This window comes from Lampetra fluviatilis, chromosome 14 (genome assembly GCF_964198595.1).
Source record: "Lampetra fluviatilis chromosome 14, kcLamFluv1.1, whole genome shotgun sequence".
NCBI classification, from domain to species: Eukaryota; Metazoa; Chordata; class Hyperoartia; order Petromyzontiformes; family Petromyzontidae; genus Lampetra; species Lampetra fluviatilis.
Genome location: NC_136288.1, coordinates 11,659,104 through 11,677,946, shown reverse-complemented (window position 1 = coordinate 11,677,946; position 18,843 = coordinate 11,659,104). Strand labels below are relative to the sequence as shown.

The 18,843-nt window shown below is 44.4% G+C and overlaps 1 protein-coding gene across 1 annotated transcript in view; it reads left to right on the top strand.

The window, feature by feature from the left end:
- LOC144935872 (proton-coupled zinc antiporter SLC30A2-like) overlaps nt 1–17,814 on the top strand; it is a 34,070-nt gene extending 16,256 nt beyond the window's left edge. The window contains exons 5-11 of the mRNA XM_078862708.1: nt 890–1,143; nt 4,273–4,419; nt 5,549–5,702; nt 7,437–7,647; nt 8,633–8,738; nt 14,141–14,275; nt 17,630–17,814. Of these exons, the coding sequence (XP_078718834.1) occupies nt 890–1,143; nt 4,273–4,419; nt 5,549–5,702; nt 7,437–7,647; nt 8,633–8,738; nt 14,141–14,275; nt 17,630–17,775 (1,153 nt within the window). The 3' untranslated portion in view covers nt 17,776–17,814. The remainder of the gene's footprint in view (nt 1–889; nt 1,144–4,272; nt 4,420–5,548; nt 5,703–7,436; nt 7,648–8,632; nt 8,739–14,140; nt 14,276–17,629) is intronic.
- Nucleotides 17,815–18,843: the final 1,029 nt, after the last annotated feature.

Genomic DNA, 18,843 nt, shown 5'->3' with positions numbered 1-18,843 from the left:
GGTCGGAAAATGTGGAACATGACAGGGAAGCAAGTCAATAATTAAAACATTCCAACAATATTTTCAAAATATGCAAAGAAAGGATAAATTACACTTGTTAATTTGGTCATTAGCAGCAAGCGGAGCGTAACACGCATTGAAATTCAGCTGTGGTTTAAAGGGCGTAAGAGAAAAATGACGGTGTTGACGACGATCGCTGCATTGCGCAAGCATCACATTTGCATGGCACGGGTAACGTTTAACTGGTGGCCGATTGAGCTGGGTTGACTCTCGATGTGAAATGACAATAATTCACTGTGCACGCGTGTCCGTCCGTTGGCGAACCCGCAAGCGCAGAGAAGCGAGAGAAGTTGTTTGAAAAGCCCAGCGTGATCCGCGCACTGAACCAGTGGCACTTAGTGGTCAACACGAATTGCAGTCGTTGATGTCACCTTTGTTGAGGTCACAATCAAGCGGGAGGTCATTAAGACGAATTCATCATTTGCAGGGCGACGATCCGCAGCCGGTTTGGCACATAGGTTTTCATGACAAATATTATCCATAATGCCTCGGTGGCGAGATGTTAACTACTGCGCTTGCCTGGTATGCAGAAGATCGTGGGTTCGATCCCGACCCTGACGCCTGCTGTATATTTGGAATTTGCATGTTCTCCCCGTGGTCGTGTGGATTTTTCTCCAGGTCCTCCGGTTTTTCCCTCCACATTAGAAGCATGCGTTTTGAGAATTTTGCCGCAAATACATTTCCCCACGATAAGCGGCTTGGTTGAGCTATCATTTGCGATAGCGAGGTCGCTTCTGAAAAAGAGCCACATAGCTCATTAGTTTTGATAATAAATGCTTATTAATTTATTTTCGAGTGAAGACGACTGTGCATCGGGTGTCGCTTGCAGCCCAGCACCAATAAGCGGGCTCAACGGCGCATTCAGGAGCAAACCATCGGGGCGAGGTGCATCGGACCCGGGCTTGGAGGGACTGCACCTGGAGACGCTGCGCACAGGTGGCGGTGATGGGGACGAGTTTGGGGGCCGCCACTACTGCCACGCACGCAACACGGATCGCTCGGAGGGAGAGCGCAGGCACGCTCGTAGGAAACTCTGCATCGCCGCCGTGATCTGCCTCCTGTTCATGGCCGGAGAGATTTTCGGTGAGAGCGTTAGAGCGGAGCCGCGGCCTCTCTCACTCGTCACGTCCCGCTGCTGAAACGATTCGTGCGGAAATATTCATCGCACGTTTTGGCATTTTTGTTAACGCAGCCTGCGAAGTCTGCCACATCGTCTGGAATGTGCCGTAATTCATCCTTATTCGGTGAACCCAGAAATGTTGTTTGTGAAGAATGCTCCTGCCACTCAGAATATATGTAGCATCAGAATATTTAGTTCGACTGGAGGAATCCGATGAGCTATGAAGCTCTTTTTCACAGACATCCAGTAGACATCTGTGAAAAAGAGCTCACACCGCCACAAAGTCTACCCCTGTTTTCCTCCCCGGGCCATCACCATCTTGCATGGTCTAGCAAAGCACCAATTGCTTCATCTCCGTGGTGAATGTCTTCTTGGGTGTGTTTCCTACCTTTGGTTGCCACTCCGCATAATTACTCTTGCCCTCTGGCCATCATCCCTACTCGTGACGTGTTCTTCTCTCGTCCACTAAATATATTTTAAACAAGAGCCCGGGTACAAAGCGCGAGCGACGGACGGGAAGACGAGAAACCCGACGCCAGGAGCCCACGCGGCAGGGGAGAGAGAGGAGTGATTGGCAGTGCCGGATTAATTATCCTCGTAGCAAAAGTAGCTACATATGTAGCTACGGGCCCCGCACTTTCAAAGGCCCCGCGCTAAATGCTTTCAAGCTATCAATTCCGGTTCAGTGATTCTGCACTTGCTCTATTACTATAGTACTATTCTGCCTTCAACTTTTATGAACGACCGGGTGTTTAAGGTTAGCGATTTGTCGTATTATCTCGCTGGATAGCAAATGAAAAAATACAATTACTTTACTATGCAAATAAAAAATATGTGTTTTTATATTTACGTGTTTTTTTTATTTAGGGCCCCTTTATAACATAGGCTACAGGCCCCGCACTAGCTTAATCCGGCACTGGTGATTGGGCCCCACTGCCCCCCCCCCCCCGACCTACTCACGCAGTGGCAACAATCGGGAATGTGGGATTTCTAGGGGAGAGGAAGCCTAGCCCACTCTTCTTATCATTCTACATTATTCTGATCCACGTGCTCCTATTTCTGTCTCACTGGAATTATACGCGTGCGTCCCCTCGTGCGTTGCTGCACACTTTTCAGCGTTCAGGCCACTCGATCACATTCTGAAAAGTTCCGTATTGAATATACATGAGGCTATGACACATTGCGAGTATGCATTGATTTATAAATGAGGCGAGGGGAGGTGCAAAGACTGGAGCTGGAGAAGACCCGCTTTAGATCACAAGCCATGCTGTCCTTCAGAATTTACACGCACACTTATTCTGCTCCATAAATGCTGCTTTGGTCTGACTCGGGTGTTAAATTTAATGCGATCCATAACACGACCTTGCGTGGGATACATCGTATCGTTTTGATTTGCACATTGAGGGATTTAGCTGCTGAAATGCATTTCACTTCAAGCACAGTGTGGACATTAAACTGCAACTCTTACTGTACATCATATTACGGTAGTTATATGAATTGAAATGGAAACACAAGAAGAATGGACAAACGCTGTGTTTCTCAAATGCCAGTCCTCGAGACTCCTTGCGGTGCAGATTTCCAACATAAAAAAACCGATCAGGTGTGTGAAACATGTAGTGGCTGGATTTGCATGTAAATGTAAAAGATTTGGTAATCAAAACTATCTGCAATATGGTGAGCTGTCAGGACTGGAGTTTGAGAAACGACGCACCCAATAGTGCAAAATAGTGGATGCCTTTGAAAGCGTAGGTTTGCACAGCATAGTAATGCGCCCTGCGGTAACATCCACAGGAAATGGGTGATAGGAAAAGTGCTAAATAATCCCCCTTATGAAATGTAACCGAACATCTTGTTGCAAATTGTGAAAACGTGCCATGATGTGTAACTATCGAAATGCCCACAGCTAATTTTTCTGAATTAATTCAAAACTGGTTGTGTACTGGAAGGCTAGCCACGATATATTTTTTTGACGATACAATGTAAAATGTAATACTATGACGTGATTGCATTATTGGGTTCCCATAAAGTTATAATTGTATTTTACATTTTGATGTAATGTTTGTATACGTTACTCTATTGCCAGTAATGTATGAATAAAGATTCAATAAAAGTATGTCATTTGCAGTTCGCTCAACAAATCCCTGAAATAAGGACACCATCTAACATGCTTATGAAACACACAATCTGTCGGCTACATAAGAAGTTAATTGATGATTTCAATTACTTAACAGTTTTAACAAATTAGTTGGTTCAAATTATTTGGTGATCCTGCGTTGGTGGCAGTGGCGCACAAGCACAAGTCACAACGTTGTATTTTATTCGTGATTTATTTAAATTATATTTTATTTCTACATACGTGACTTTACCGAAAAAAACAATCAGTATAGTAATTTCTGCAGTCACGAAAGCTTCAATTCGAGATTAAGTCACAACGTGTTGACTTTTTACTCCCCACATAGGTCTGTTTCATCGACACACTTGCTAATATTTTCATATTCTGTGCATATTTCAAGTCAGTTTAATTTCCCCACCTCCAAAGAGATACAGCATTCTCTTTCCAACATACTACGGCGCGCACCCTGTATTTAACAATATTTGTTCGCATAGAGAGCCACTATGGCAGCGCTCGCTTGGTTATCATAAATATTTGTAATCCGTAATGGCAAAAAAAATCAAGAAAATAATTTACACCATTGGAACCTCCTTTGCCAGTAGAAAAATATGATAATTGTTTTTTTACCCTTCTATCTGGCAACAAAACCGACATCTTTTTTTTTAGTGCGCCTTTTGGCGTCATCTGCTCCAACACCATGTGAGACTAGGCTCTAAGGAAAGCTGTCTCGGGTGTGGACCAATCAACTTCAAGGACAGTGCATACATTATCAGAGTTGTGTTTTTTGTTTGCATTATGACTGCAGGTATTGTGGTCAATGCAAACATGACTCCTTGTAAAAAAAAAGGTGTCAGTTTTGTTGCCAGATAGAAGGGTAAAAAAAAACAATTATCAAGAAAATAATTGTTGGCATTTCCCACCCTGCGTGGCACTGATGAGCCAACGTTGGGCTCAAGGACGGGCGTGTGCTGTGCTTCAGGGGGCTTCCTGGCGCACAGCCTGGCCATCATGACGGACGCGGCCCACCTCTTTGCCGACTTTGCCAGCTTCTCCATCAGCCTCTTCTCCCTGTGGGTGTCGTCACGCCCCCCCACCAAGACAATGAACTTCGGATGGTACAGGGCTGGTACTGAAGGATTTTTTTTTCCCTGTGTTTATCAAATACAGCGTATTAATGCGCGTATCGTTTGACACGTAGGCTTTTGCGACCAATATAATTATTATTCATAATAAAGTTTTTTTTTGGGTGACATCGCGTCTGTATAAATGTGTTGTTATCCCACCGCCACCCGACAAGCCAACCAGTAAGGTTTGTCACCTAAACAAAACGTGGCAATTAGTTACTACATCAGCCCACCGGTGTGTTGGAGAGTAAATCAACAACATTTACCATCTGAATACGACGTTTTGCTGGTTATTACGTCCAATTTTAGCAAACACACCCGATGATGCTGGATGTAATTTACATGACAAACCTTACCAATTGGCTGTGTCAGGCGGTGGTGGGTTAACGACACATTTATACGCGATCTAACCCAAAAACACCTTTATTATGATTAATAAATCTATATAAAAACACAAATATTTTTCCACAATATAGTCCAAGCTTCGATACTGATATCATATCATGAAATGAACAAAACATCATCTCTGGACCTACAGCATCATTTTGCGCATTAGAGAATCGCCCTTTGCAAGTGGGTGTCACAGAGCCACTTTTGAGATCTCTTCAAGTGGCCTGATCTAGCCAGACTGGAGGCCCTGCACTTTGCTACACATCCTGCTGCAGAGAAACGTTTCTACACATGGCAGGTGAACTTAAATTATGTACTGCTCTGCGTTGGGGTTCTAATTGATATACTCTTAGTTTTTTCGGTAAAGTCACGTAGGTAAAAATTGAAATTAAAATTAATAAAAATAAAATAATAAAAATCACGACGTTTCGGAGGCAACACAAGTCTCCGTCATCAGGTGGGACCGTCACAGCCAGATTTGCTGTATCAGCATTTTTATTAATTTTAATTTCATTTTTTACCTACGTGACTTTACCGAAAAAACTAAGAGTATGAATCCTTGCAGTCACGAAAGCTTCAAATCTAGAATTCTAATTGACAATCTGTCTCAAAAACACAAAATAAAAGATGAGCATAGCAGTTTCATTTTGTGTCTCATTCGTTTTCCTAAAAAAAAAGTTAACCCTTTTGTACTTCCAGAGTTCAATTCCCCGAGTGCGCCACTGTGCTTTGGAATTCCAGAGATCCTTGGAGCCCTGCTGTCGGTGCTGACGATCTGGGTGGTGACGGGAGTCCTGGTGTACCTGGCCTCCCTGAGGCTCATCTACAAAGACTTCGAGATCGAGGGGACAGCCATGCTCGTCACGTCTGGCTGTGCCATCGCTGTAAACGTCATGTAAGTGAAAATGCGAGATTTGATCAGACCCCATTGGCGCCCATGATTGCCAGTTGTGGTTGACAAACGGGCCTTCTTGACTTTGATAAATAAACCGCTGTGGATTTTCTTATCCATGGCCCCTGCTGCTGCTGTTGTGGGACTGCCTACCAATGTAATAGCTGGATACGGCAGCAATGGGAGATACTCTTCTTTTTGCAAGCCAGTGGCATGACTATAGATTGTGCAGGCGGTGCAACTGCACTGAGATCCATGGATCAGAGGGTGCCCATCTTCTGGGCTAAGAAGTGACGGTGGGGTGGGAATTGAATACGAATCAGAATCTTTATTTATACTGGAGGAAGCTCTTTTTTTTACAGAGGTCCAATATGTGGACAGGAACCCCCCTTTTCATTCCTTGCACCAGGGGCCTCCCTTTTCATTCCTTGCACCACGGCAAGGAATGAGAGATTTACAAATGCGATGTCGAAATGGGATCTACGCAGACACTGCAAATACCGTACTGGTTAAAACTGTGTTTAGCTAATATCACCAATAGTTCAACAAACGTTGAGGAAATGTTGCATTGTGGATCTGTATAATAACGTAGGACATTGTGTAGTCGGCAATGTTTTGGGCATTGGACCTTCTTCATAGGAGGGCCATATTTTTTAAGTGCTATGAAGAAGGGCCATTTCCTGAAGCGTCGCCGATGATGTGTTCTCCTCTTAAGAGCAGTGTTATTGACGAATACGTGGAGCTTTTTGTCATCTGTAATTGTGTAGCACTGTCAACAAATAACGTGTTTAAATAACCAAAACATGCACGATCTTATTTGCAGTGGAGTGGCAGTTCAGTGATCATCGCACGGTGCAATGACCCCGATTCTCCTGAGTTCAGTTTCTGGCAAGGGTCAACTTCGGTTGCTCATGAGAATCTGAATCAGCCCTAGAACCACCCTTGACCAACCTGCACTCACAGGCGAGGTGAAGTGCAGTGATACAACATGTAGATCCATACAGTGACCTGTCGATTTTAAATTCAGTGCGTGAACCATTTTTCACCGCAGCAGCAATCCGTATGAATCTGTACGGACCCAAATTTCCCCAACAAAAGTTTCACAAACACCTAAAGCACACGGTAAGTGCCTGTTAATGTTCGACCCCAAAAATTATCTTTGGTATAAGAATAGGTTTTACAATTTCTGGAAATGAAACAGGTGTTAAGATGTTAAAACGCCAAACTGAAATCTTTCACAAGGAATCCTGTCTGCATTAACCACACACATACTTGTGGTGAACATGCAAACAAAAAAAACATGCTCTTGCAATATATGCATCGTCTTTGAAATTGATTGGTCCGCACCAGAGACAGCTTTCTTTAGAGCCGAGTCTCAATCATCGTTGGCTCAATCTTGATTTGGAGCTTTCGTGACTGCAGGAATCCATCCATACTCTTTGGTTCTTTCGGTAAAGTCACGTAGGTATAAAATAAAATAAATCACGACGTTTCGGGCACAACACAAGCGTCCGTCATCAGGTGGGAAAGCATGGTCTGCTGCTGAGGCAGACGGTTGCACCCGAAACGTCGTGACTTATTTTATTTTATACCCACGTGACTTTACCGAAAGAACCAAAGAGTACCGTTGGCTCAGTCAAGTCTCCACTGCATAGGAACAACGCATTGGCCGATGACTGATTTCAATTCTTTACATTTCTTCTGCCGAATGGTGGTGGTGTCGGTGTTGTTGCACAGAATGAGCTTCACGCTCTACCAGGCGAACCACCTGCACAGTCACGGGGGCGTGACGGCCGACGCCACGGAGCCCAAGCCGCCGACGATGGCGGAAGGCCCCATGCCGGGCCCGCAGGCGAACCCCAGCGTCCGTGCCGCCTTCATCCACGTCATCGGGGACCTCCTGCAGAGCATCGGCGTGCTCATCGCCGCGTGCGTCATCTACGCCGAGGTGCGTCCACGCGGGGACGCGGTTTGTTTTCCGCGAGTACAATGCTGACGTGGGCACAACGACAGCGGCTGGAGGTGCACTGTTTCATTGCTTTTATGGCTTTATTTTGGTGATTTTTGGAAAGTTTTTCGGTTTGGCCATGTTTGTTTGTTGTAGTACAGAGTTAGACTGATGGCCTTGATCTAAGTTGTCTTGTGGTTATTGTTGTTTGACTTGCATCCCACTGGGATTTTTGCACACAGTGTTGGTGTACGGTGCTTTTTCTGCAATATTTTGCTGTCTTTTCTTGGATTTTATGTTTGCACATAGTCACTTTAAGATGTTTTCTTGTTCATGTTTTTGTTTTTTTGTTTGTTGCGGTTGCACCCGATTCAAGAGCCGAATGGCTCACAGGGCTATACCTAATCAATGAAACTTGAAAGCTTGAAACTTGAAACGAGATGGGAAACTCTATTTTTGTTCGAACTGCTTGTTGCGTTTAGTTTGTTGTCCTTCCCCCACCCCCCCTGCAACCTCTGATTAGCACGATTGGCTATGTAAGGTGTGAAAGAAGTTCAACGTACACACAGCCCTTAGTCCGTCCACTGTTGGATGAGGGCCTCCCTACGCCATGCGTGTCTTGGAGGTGATTGGACCTCACCTCGCGAATGCTGATGTGTAGTTAAATGATAACAAAATAAAATAAAATTATTAAAAATACTTACTTACCTATGAAACGTGTTTATACGTCCTCTCCGTATGTATTTTTCCGTAATACATTCGCGAACGTTGGGCCAACGTTGTATGTTTACTGGGGTATGCTTCCTAGACATTAGATAGAGAAATTAAACCATAATTGAAATTTACATTTAAATCGCTAGTTTTTACCGAATATATATAAAAAAATACATTTACATTGTTAATGTATTTAAAATGCCCGTAAAATTACACGGAATAATTGTATGGTACGTTAACCCATCTATGCCATCTGTTCTTTGCTCTCCAGCCTGAATACAAGATTGCGGATCCCATATGCACCTTCGTATTCTCATTCTTTGTCCTCTTCACGACGGTCACCATCTTGCGAGACGTCCTCCTCGTGCTCATGGAAGGTGGGCAATCTCCACGCACACTGCCAGATGTTAACGACCTCGCCCGGTACACAGGCGGTCGTGGGAGCTCATGGCGCAGGCTCCACGCCAGAGGTCGCAACCGGGTACCCGATACCCGTACCCTACCCGATACCCGGCTACCCGTACCCGGCCGGGTACGGGTACCAATTTGCGACCCTGGTGCGGCCGGGTACAGGTAGGCCGTGAGTCACTGGTGAGTAACTGTTTGTCATTCATTTCCCAACGTCTTGTCTCTACTCACAATTCAAGTTCCTAGAATCAACCCACCCGCGCCTGCAACATGGCTTCATCCCAGAGGTCGCAATCAAGTACCTGATACCCGTACCCTACCCGATACCCGGCCGGGTATCGGGTAGGGTACGGGTACGGCCGGGTACGGGTACGGGTACCCGTTTGCGACCCTGGTGCGGCCGGGTACGGGTACGGGTAAGGAATCAAAACCCGTTTGCGACCTCTGCTCCATGCACACTGCGAGATGTTAACTACCTTGCATGGTATACAGGAGGTCGTGGGTTCAATCCCCGACCCCGATGCCTGTGTATTTGTAGTTTGCGTGTTTTTCTCTCCCTGTGGTCACGTGGATTTTTCTCCGGGTTCTCCAGTTTTCCCCTCGACATTCAGAAACATGCGTTTATATATGTTTACATAAACATTCCACATGATAAGCTACCTCGTTGAGCTATCATTTGTGGCCAGGTCGCATCTGAAAAAGAGCTATAAGGCTCAGTGGACCTATTTAAGGCCTCGACACAGAGGCATTGGGTCTCCTTGTGTCTATGTTGTGTGTCTCTCTCTGCTTGTGTGTCTGTCTGTGTGTCTCCGTGTCTGTGTTGTGTCTCTCTCTCAAATTTAGTTCGACCTGATGACGGTTGCTTGTGTTGCAATCGAAAGAACTATGCTTATTCAACCAAAGAGTAGAATAAACATAGTTTTAAATAGTTGTCTGCACAGCAGGTATTCTGTGAGAAAGAGCTTCGCAACTCATCATATTCTTAGGGTGTAAATACAAATCACTTTGAAACGCACCGCCAACCCCACTATATTTAAGATGTGAACTTCCAGCAAAGACAGAAGATTTATTTTTCTTCAGACACTTAGCATCAGTCAAAGGTGTAAAGCCATGAAATGGGGGTGGGAGGGGAATTGGACAAATTCCACCGTGAAGAAGTTTTGAGATTAAATTCAATCACAAAGTAATGTGGATTTATATATCATTGACATGTGACCGTTTCGTAAAGCGCTGTACAGAAACAGTAGGATCATTTGTTTTGTAGACACGGCGGCAGTCAGTCATAGGCAGTCTTGAGTTTGAATTGATCAGAGGCAGGGGGTTGACAGCGCAGACGACTGGAGGAAGGGAGTTCCAGACAGTGGAGGCAGCAGAGGAGAACGAGCGACCTCCCTCTGTATGAAGGTTGCCTGGGAAAGTGCAGAAAGTCTTTGTTTCTGGAGTGGTGAGTGGGGTGAGTGGGGTAGAGTGAGATGAGAGGAAAGAGGTAGAGTGTGTAAAGGGGATTAGAATGAGCACATGGAAAATCTTGGTTTATTATTTAGGCTTTCTGATGAATTGTTTAGGTTTTCCTAAATAATAAAGGTTCTTATTCTTAGGTTTTTTCGGTAAAGTCACGTAGGTAAAAAATTTAAATTAATAAAAGTAAAATAAAAATAAAATAAAAATCACGACGTTTCAGAGGCAACACAAGCTTCCGACTTTACCGAAAAAACCTAAGAATATGAATCCTTGCAGTCACGAAAGCTTCAAATCTAGAAATAAAGGTTCTTTCTGGGATAGGTCGCGTACTTATAAATGTGTCGTTAAACCCGCCACCACCCGATGCAGCCAATTAGTAAGGTTTGTCTCATCAACAAAATGTGCCAATTAGTTACTACATCAGCCCACCTGTGTGTTGGAGAGAAAATTAAACAACATTCACAATATGAGTACGACCTTTCGCTGGTGATTATAACAGCCAGCATCATCAGGCGATTTATCCAGAAATATGAATAAGTCTTCCTGTTTAGGTAATAAATCTCGGAGTAAATGTGATGTCATCACTGCAAGCCTATAAGGTGTGAAGAGCAGAGGGGGGTAATGTAGTCATATAAATTGCAACGGATCATGTTAATCTGATAATATTCCGTACCTATTATTGGTTGGGTTATTCACAGTTAATCAACATACAGTGGAATTATTTTAAGTGATTGTGCAGGTACTCTTGTATGAGAATGTAGGCACCCAATAACAAACATCTGTTTTAAAGTTTGTGCGCAATGCGTTACGGAGAACATCACCTTGCGCGCATTTTTTATTATTAATTCCCATTCTGCATTCCAGTTTCATTCGAGCATAAAATAGAACAATAAATATTAATCTGAACTGCTGCAATTTAATGAAGTGCTTCATGGCCTGTCAAGCTTTACTGTGCTATATAGGCTATCCAGCTGCTGCTGTGGGAACGTAATTCACATTTGCTCATTGGGCCATGTAATACCCTATTACGGGGTCTGAATCACTAAAGGGTATAAGGGACACTTCCAATCCCCACTGTTTCAGGTCATGAATGAATTGAAACTGAATGCATCGATGTTGGACGTGCAGTACCCCTCCTCCCCCCCACCCTGCATTACTATCAATGATGTTGTAAAATGAAGACTGGCAATAGAATTACGATTTGCATGGTCCCCATGATAAAGCCACGAACTAAAGAGTCTGCCGATTTACCGATTGTGGATATTTTCAAGAACGTAACCCCCGCGATATTTGTCTCCTTCCTGGACACATTGAAACTTACGTAAAAATAATGTTTCTATTTTAGGTTTGATAAATATAGTCGCTATTTTACTTATAAGATAATCATATTATGCATTGAAATATGTTACTTAGCAATTGTAATGCGCATATTTAATGCATATTAAATGTCACAGTTATTTAAAAAAAGGTAAAACCATATTTAAAATGTTGCCACTTTGCACATTTCCCTTAAGTAACGTTTATTTTAATCCCTATTGACACCACTACAGTCAATTATCCCCAAGTTAACAGAGTCCCACATGTGACATTTGAATTGGGCAATTTGATTGAGGTTCTGCTGTACGCAACACTATATTTCCAGGTTTAACTCTTTCTTTGGCAACTATATTTGCCTCGCCCAATTGTAATTTAACTTTATCGCTATACCCGACCAACAGATAGTGGGGCTGTATTGTTGTTGTACGAGTAATTTAGTTGAACACGTAGTACGAGTGGTTTAACACGTAGTAACACGGTTTTCGTGACCAACAGCTTGACTTCGCCACAACTCTGGCGGTCCGCCTGATGAAGCTGGTTGTAACTACTGGCGAAACGTCGTACTCAGATTGTGAATTGTTGTGGCTTGGCTCTCCAACACAGCGGCGTGCTGTACTAGTACACTACACTATACACTACATTACTCTACACTATACACTACACACTAGTGCTGTACTAGTGACGAATTGGCCACGTTCTGTTAACGTGACAACCCTTACTAGTTGGCTGTGTCGCGTGGTTGCGCGTTTAACGACACGTTTATCTAACCCAAAAAAAAAAACTCTTATGGGTGATTTTGGTCGCGAAAGCCTACGTGTTATGTGTGATAATCATTGTTCCATGCCCAATTGATTATTTTTGCGAACCCCAAAAAAAACCTGTATTCCGACTGATTTAGATTACCACTTTTTTTCTTGGTCACCTCATACCGTGGTTCATCTGGCCAATGTGGGCGGACCGTTTGTTAATCTCCCTCTGGCTGTCTGACCGGCAGCTTCATTACACACATGACTGGCTTCATTCAGTTCATTGTACTTGCAGCATGGACGCAATAAATCTCTGCTTTGCCCCAAATGGTGCAAAACTATGAGCTATTTAGAAACATCTATTCACCTACTTTCTCGTTAATGAACACCACATGACTGGGAACGAACAACACACATCCATTATTCGTCACCGCGTATGCTTTACGATGCATCAATTAATTGATTTAAATGAATTATTGTGCTCGTAATGCATATATATCGAATTGTTCATTTGACAATTTGGTATTTACAGCTTCTGTAAATTCTACGTGAATGTTGAGCTTGCGACGCAATGTTGAGCGCACTGTGCGATAAATCCGCTCTCCTGAGTTCGAATCTTGGCCACGGCTAAGTTCAGCGGCAAGTTACATCTGAACCGGTTCTGTCTGCCTTGCCCCCCCCCCCCATCGTCCCGCACACTTTCCTCACCCGCACTGACCAGGGTGGTGAAGTATGTTCAAACAACCCCCCCTAATGGCATGACAACGGGAGAGACCTTCACCTAGCAAAGGCTTGACATGGAGCTACAGTATGACTTATGTGCAAGATGTTATGCTAGCATTAGCCTAACGGAATCGAAAAAAAACTGTACCCATGAGACTGAAAATAAAACGACAAAACAATACGAGCGATATGGTAGAAACGACACAAAAAAGGATCGATTTGTATTAAAATACAAAATTGTGAGCCTCGAACAATGCCACAACTCATTGCAACCCCGGGGAGCTGAATCCTGAAATCATTTCATGACTGTTGCCTCGCATGGGTAAGCGGCTCATTCATAATCGTGATCCCGATAAAGAGCCACATAATCAGTACACTGGGAAGATCCTTAGGACCGAGGGACACACTAGGCTCTAAATGGTCACATCATTTAATTAGGGTTCGTGGCTTTTATAGGTATGCAGAGACTGCTTATAAGCGGCACTGGGGGTGAAAATATCAAGATTTATGTTACATTTTCCTTGTATAAAATATAACCTGCAGTAAAATTCCGTGTGAAAATGTCCATGCTGCTAATCCTGCATAATGCACGGGCATAATATGACTTTGTAAACCCCCCGCCCACCTCCTACGCATTTCACAAGTAGCACTAGTCGCATTCCTGCATTTTCCATAAATATGCTAAATTCCTCTTCATATGCAAATTCTTTTGTCAAGGCGCTCTTCCTCCTCCCTCCCAGCTTAAATAGACGCTCCAAGCCTAGGACGTGTCATTCAGACTCTGTCTTATCGACAGACATGTTCTTCACCTGAGGACGGCTGCTTGCGTTGTGGCCGAAACGTCGTGAGAATTATTTTATTATGTTTTATTTTTATTATTTTATTACTTCCCTTCTACGTGACTTTACCGAAAGAACCAAGGAGATGAATTTCGACTTCGTTACTGCTGTGCGCGAGTGGGAAATGCTCCTGGTTAGCAAACGTATGTGGGCCCACACGGAAGGCATTCTTTCTCGCAGACAACGGCAGACACTTAAGATTCAGCTGCTGAATCACAGCAACAGCAAAAAACCACACACACACACACAACGGTGATTTGTGTGGATTGGTGCAATGCCTTGCAGGTGCGCCGAGGGCTGTGAGTTTCACCGACGTGCAGGAGGCTCTGCTTGCATTGCCCCACGTGTGCTCTGTGCACGATGTGCACCTCTGGTCCCTGACCATCAACCACTGCGCCATCTGCGTCCACGTCTGTGTCGGTGAGTTCCCCCCCCACCCCCCCCCCCCCCAGGGGTTTTAGAAAACTGGGAAGCCACTGCGCCGTCTGCGGATAAATAAACAAAGAAACAACCCGTGCCCATGCCAAGGGTGGCACAGTCGGGTTTTTTTACAATCGGGTTTAATTGTCTTTTTATATTAAACCCGATCATCTGAGATTGGGAGAAATCCGGTTTGATTGGTTATAATTGCAGAAGCGCACTTCTCAACGATGGGCTTCGTCCATTCCAAGCTAAGGAACTCACTGGCGCCCACGATTGTGGAGGAGAAACTCGTGTTCATCAAGACCAACCTGCCCGCCGCATTCTACAACTACCCCGTGCCCGACGGCCCCCCGAGTACGATGATAGCAGCACCGACGAGGAAGCAGCCTAAGCCTTGGATCAGAGTTTCGTATTCATTAAACCAGGTTTTAATTCCCCGAAATCGGGTTTAATTGTATTAAAGAAAAAACCCGATGCCTGCCGCTGGAAAAATCGAGTTTTTTCCACCCATGTCCCATGCTGGCACGCGAGGGTTTGTGCTGCTGTGTACGTGAGCAGGATATTGATTTTGTTGTTGTTGCAGCGTGCCATACTTTAAAGGCGTGGGTACTGGAAATGCAACCAGCTCCGAGTACAATCAATTGCCCAGCCTCGTCATGAATGTAACCCATGGACTTTGTGCTGAACTATTGCCACTGAATTTTCTACTCGGATTTTTTTTGGGGCATTTGTGGTATCCACTTGGAATTTTTTTGTAGAAATCTGGTTACCAGAGATATAGAAATGTCTGGAGAAATTCACGTTTTTGTTTATATGGTGCAAGGGTTCGATTAGTCCTCCTGGACCCAGTGTGGTAGTTCAGACAATGGTGCAAGTTTCTCAAATCCCCCTGCGTCTGTCCACAACCCTGTTTCTTTTTTTTTCTTTCAGCTTTAACCGACTCAAGATTTAGGCATGACTCTTTTTTATTGAATCTGAATAGTCTATGGCCCGTAACATTAGACACTGTGTCGGAGCCATTGGCTTCTCAGTCCACACGTCGCTGGCGATACTCGTCAATTGTAAAATGGTTAACTCCGATCGTTTTCAAAGCAACAGCGGTTTTTGGTTCAGACATCGAACAAAGGCGGCGGTGACCGCATCGCCCGGCGCTTTCAGATGCGCTTCTGCGGCCGTCTGGAACGCTCTTCCTGCCGATATTAGGAAGCCACTGGAGCTATGCAATTGTAAATCACCTAGACTGAAAACTCAGTTGTCCATTCCCCCACACCTTCGATTAGCACGGTTGGCTACGTACGGTGCGAAAGAAGTTCAACATGCATATACAAAGGCAACGTGTTTGTACATGTACATTCACAGTCCTTGTGTCAATGCACTGCTGGATGAGGGCTTCCGCACGCCATGCAGGGTATGTGGGTGTTTGGGCATACTTCACCACACTGGTCAGTGTGGTTGTTGAAGGCGGGGAGCATCGCCATTGGAGCATAGAACAATACTTTTTTTTGATAAAAGTGCCCTGCAGAAACCTACAAAACAGCACCGGTCTTGTGCACAGTGATCCTTCATCGAAGCACAATCAATGCAAGCTCGATCCTGCTTGGAGTGTAAGGGCTGATGAGATCTGGTGTATTCCTGGTGATTTTGATCTCAGGCTCAAGTCAGGTTCACACAAATCCTCTTGGGATGCAATAACCTGCGATGCCAATTATTATTTTTTATATACAGAGAAGGAACAATCACGCCCATCCGTGTTTTTCCCTCGAAATACTACAAATGTAATTTTTTCTCAATGACATTTAAATTTGTGTTTTTCCCACGATGCTGATTTTACTTTTGAGCAGCCTTTAAGCTTATTCCAAATCCCTTGGACTTTTCGGGCCGCTGGGGCGTGACCCTTTACCTTCACCGATACATGTCTTCGTGGTGGGTTCTCCACTTCTCTCTCGCCCATCGCTGCATTTGTCAACCGAGACAGCTTCCAATCCCGTCCAGTGGTTGACCTTTGACACCATCAGGTTGTGATCCTCCCCTTGCCTGGCACATTTCGAGTGCTCCGTCCCATCACCGGCCATCCATTGTAGTCGGTCACAGTTTACTTCCTTTAATCTGTACTAATCGGCCGTTGGCCCGCATCTGCGGCACTAAAGGTGTGCCACCCGCTGCACATATTTGATTCTACGCTTGCTGCCTTCACCCAAACAGAGAAATGCAACCTCATTAGGGCCCGCCCATTCCTACTTAGAGCCCGCCGCTCGCTCCACAGGCCCCACGCCTGCCTAATGAGGCCCCCCTCTTCATCTCTTCCCTACAGAGGATCTGCGCATTAGACCACGCCCCCTTCTTATATAGGCCCCGCCTCCTTTAGGGTACGTGCCCCCCCCCCCCCCCCCAACTGCTCCCTCCACAGTCACAGGGCTGGGCTTGGTTTGGGTAGTGGTGGACAGGGGTTGGGGTGGTTTAATGCTGCCCAACATCCCACTTGGAGCAACATAATAGTGCAATAGATTGCAAAAATAATATATTGGCTGTCCATCCATCTCGTCCAGGGGTCGGCAACCAAACTAACAAATAGAGAATTCTGTTTCGAATTCGGTAAAAAAACACCCAAATATTTAAGAGCCGCAATGCACGTAAATACGAGACGGTGGTCGTGGAAAAATAATGTCACGAAACAGTCCTCAAAGAGCCGCATGCAGCTCCAGAGCCGCAGGTCGCTGACCCCTGCCCATGGTGAACTGGTATCCCATGGTAAACTGGACTCTCATGGTAAATTGGACTTCAATGGTACACTGTATTTCTATGGTAAATTGGACTTCCGTGCTAAATTGGACTCCCATGGTAAACTGGATTTCCATGGTAAATTGGACTTCCATGGTAAACTGGACTTCCATGGTCAATTGGACTCTCATGGTAAACTGGATTTCCATGGTCAACTGAACTTCCACGATAAACTGGACTCCCATAGTAAACTGGACTCCCATGGCTAACTAGACTCCCATGTTGTAGATTTGAAGCTTTCGTGACTGCAAGGATTCATATTCTTAGGTTTTTTCGGTAAAGTCACTTAGGTATTTTTTTTTTATTAATAAAAAGTAAAATAAAAATAAAATAACTTTTTATTAATTTTAATTTCTTTTTACCTACGTGACTTTACCGAAAAAACATAAGAATATAGACTCCCATGGTCAACTGGACTCACATAGTAAATTGGACTTCCATGGTAAACTGGACTCTCATTGGCCATGGTAAACTGGACTCCAGTGGTGAACTATACTCCCATGTTGAACTGAACTTGCCACGAGACTAACTCATTGGTCCGTCGCTATTATGTTTGCGTGTGTGTGTGTGCAGACGACATCGGGAAGGGAGAAGAAGTGGTCAAAGAAGCCACGGTTCTCCTCCAGACGCGTTTCTCCTTCAGCATCCTCGCCATCCAGGTGGAGAAGTTCACCGAGGACATGCACAGCTGCCGTGACTGCCAAGAGCCCAGCGGGTAACAACACCAACGGCGAGCTGAAGAGGTCACTCAAGGAGCGTGTGGGCAACTGAGCCCATCGATGAGAGCATTCAGTGAAACTCTCAATTATGATGAGAAGTTATGGGTGGGGAGGGATGGCCCCGGATAAAGTAAAAACACGGGCAATTGAAAAAAAAATGTCATTAGGCTATACAATAATGTGTTCATCTTCTTGGTTCTTTCGGTAAAGTCACGTAGAAGGGAAATAATAAAATAATAAAAATAAAACATTTTTTAAAATAATAAAAATAAACACATTTTATTATAATAATAAAAATAAAACATATTTTATAATGTTTTATTTTTATTATTTTATTATTTCCCTTCTACGTGACTTTACCGAAAGAACCAAGAAGATGAATCCCTGCAGTCACGAAAGCTTTAAATCAATAATGTGTTGTTTACCTACACATACAATTCCATCTGTTAATTTTTGTTTTGTAAAAGCAATCAGTTGACTTACCAACCTGTCTGTGGGCACATGGACACTCAGTAACCGACCCCTCGACGGGCTAGGAGCAGACAATAAAAACAGCGCGTGTTTAAAAGTTTTCAAATGAGCACTGTCCTTTTGCAAACCGGATAATCTGCCCACTGATAATCGCGAGTCAACTTTCGTTGCCATGCAGACGATAATGCTGGGACGGGTCTAGTAAAAAAAAAATGACCAGGCAGCCAATTAGTGAGCAGGGATTAATAGAGAAAGTTTAATTACTGAGAGGCATGTGACGATAGACCCCCCACCACCACCACCACCAGCGAATCGGACAATTGTCGTTATTCGAGGTTGTGATTGTTTCGTTTCTCACATTTTTCCATCTCGCTTGCATTTGCTTCTTGATTGTTCCGTCTCATTTGTGCAATTCTGTTTGCTTCGGTATTCTAAATGTAGCACGAGCAAAATCACGCAACGAATCGTGAATGACCGGTTGTCACGCGCATGTTTGTATGTATGTCTGCACATATCGTTATTGTGAAGAATCGATCCATCGTTAAATGCCTCGCTACTCCAGAGTGGCATTTCGCCGAACAGTTCACCTGTCGGCAA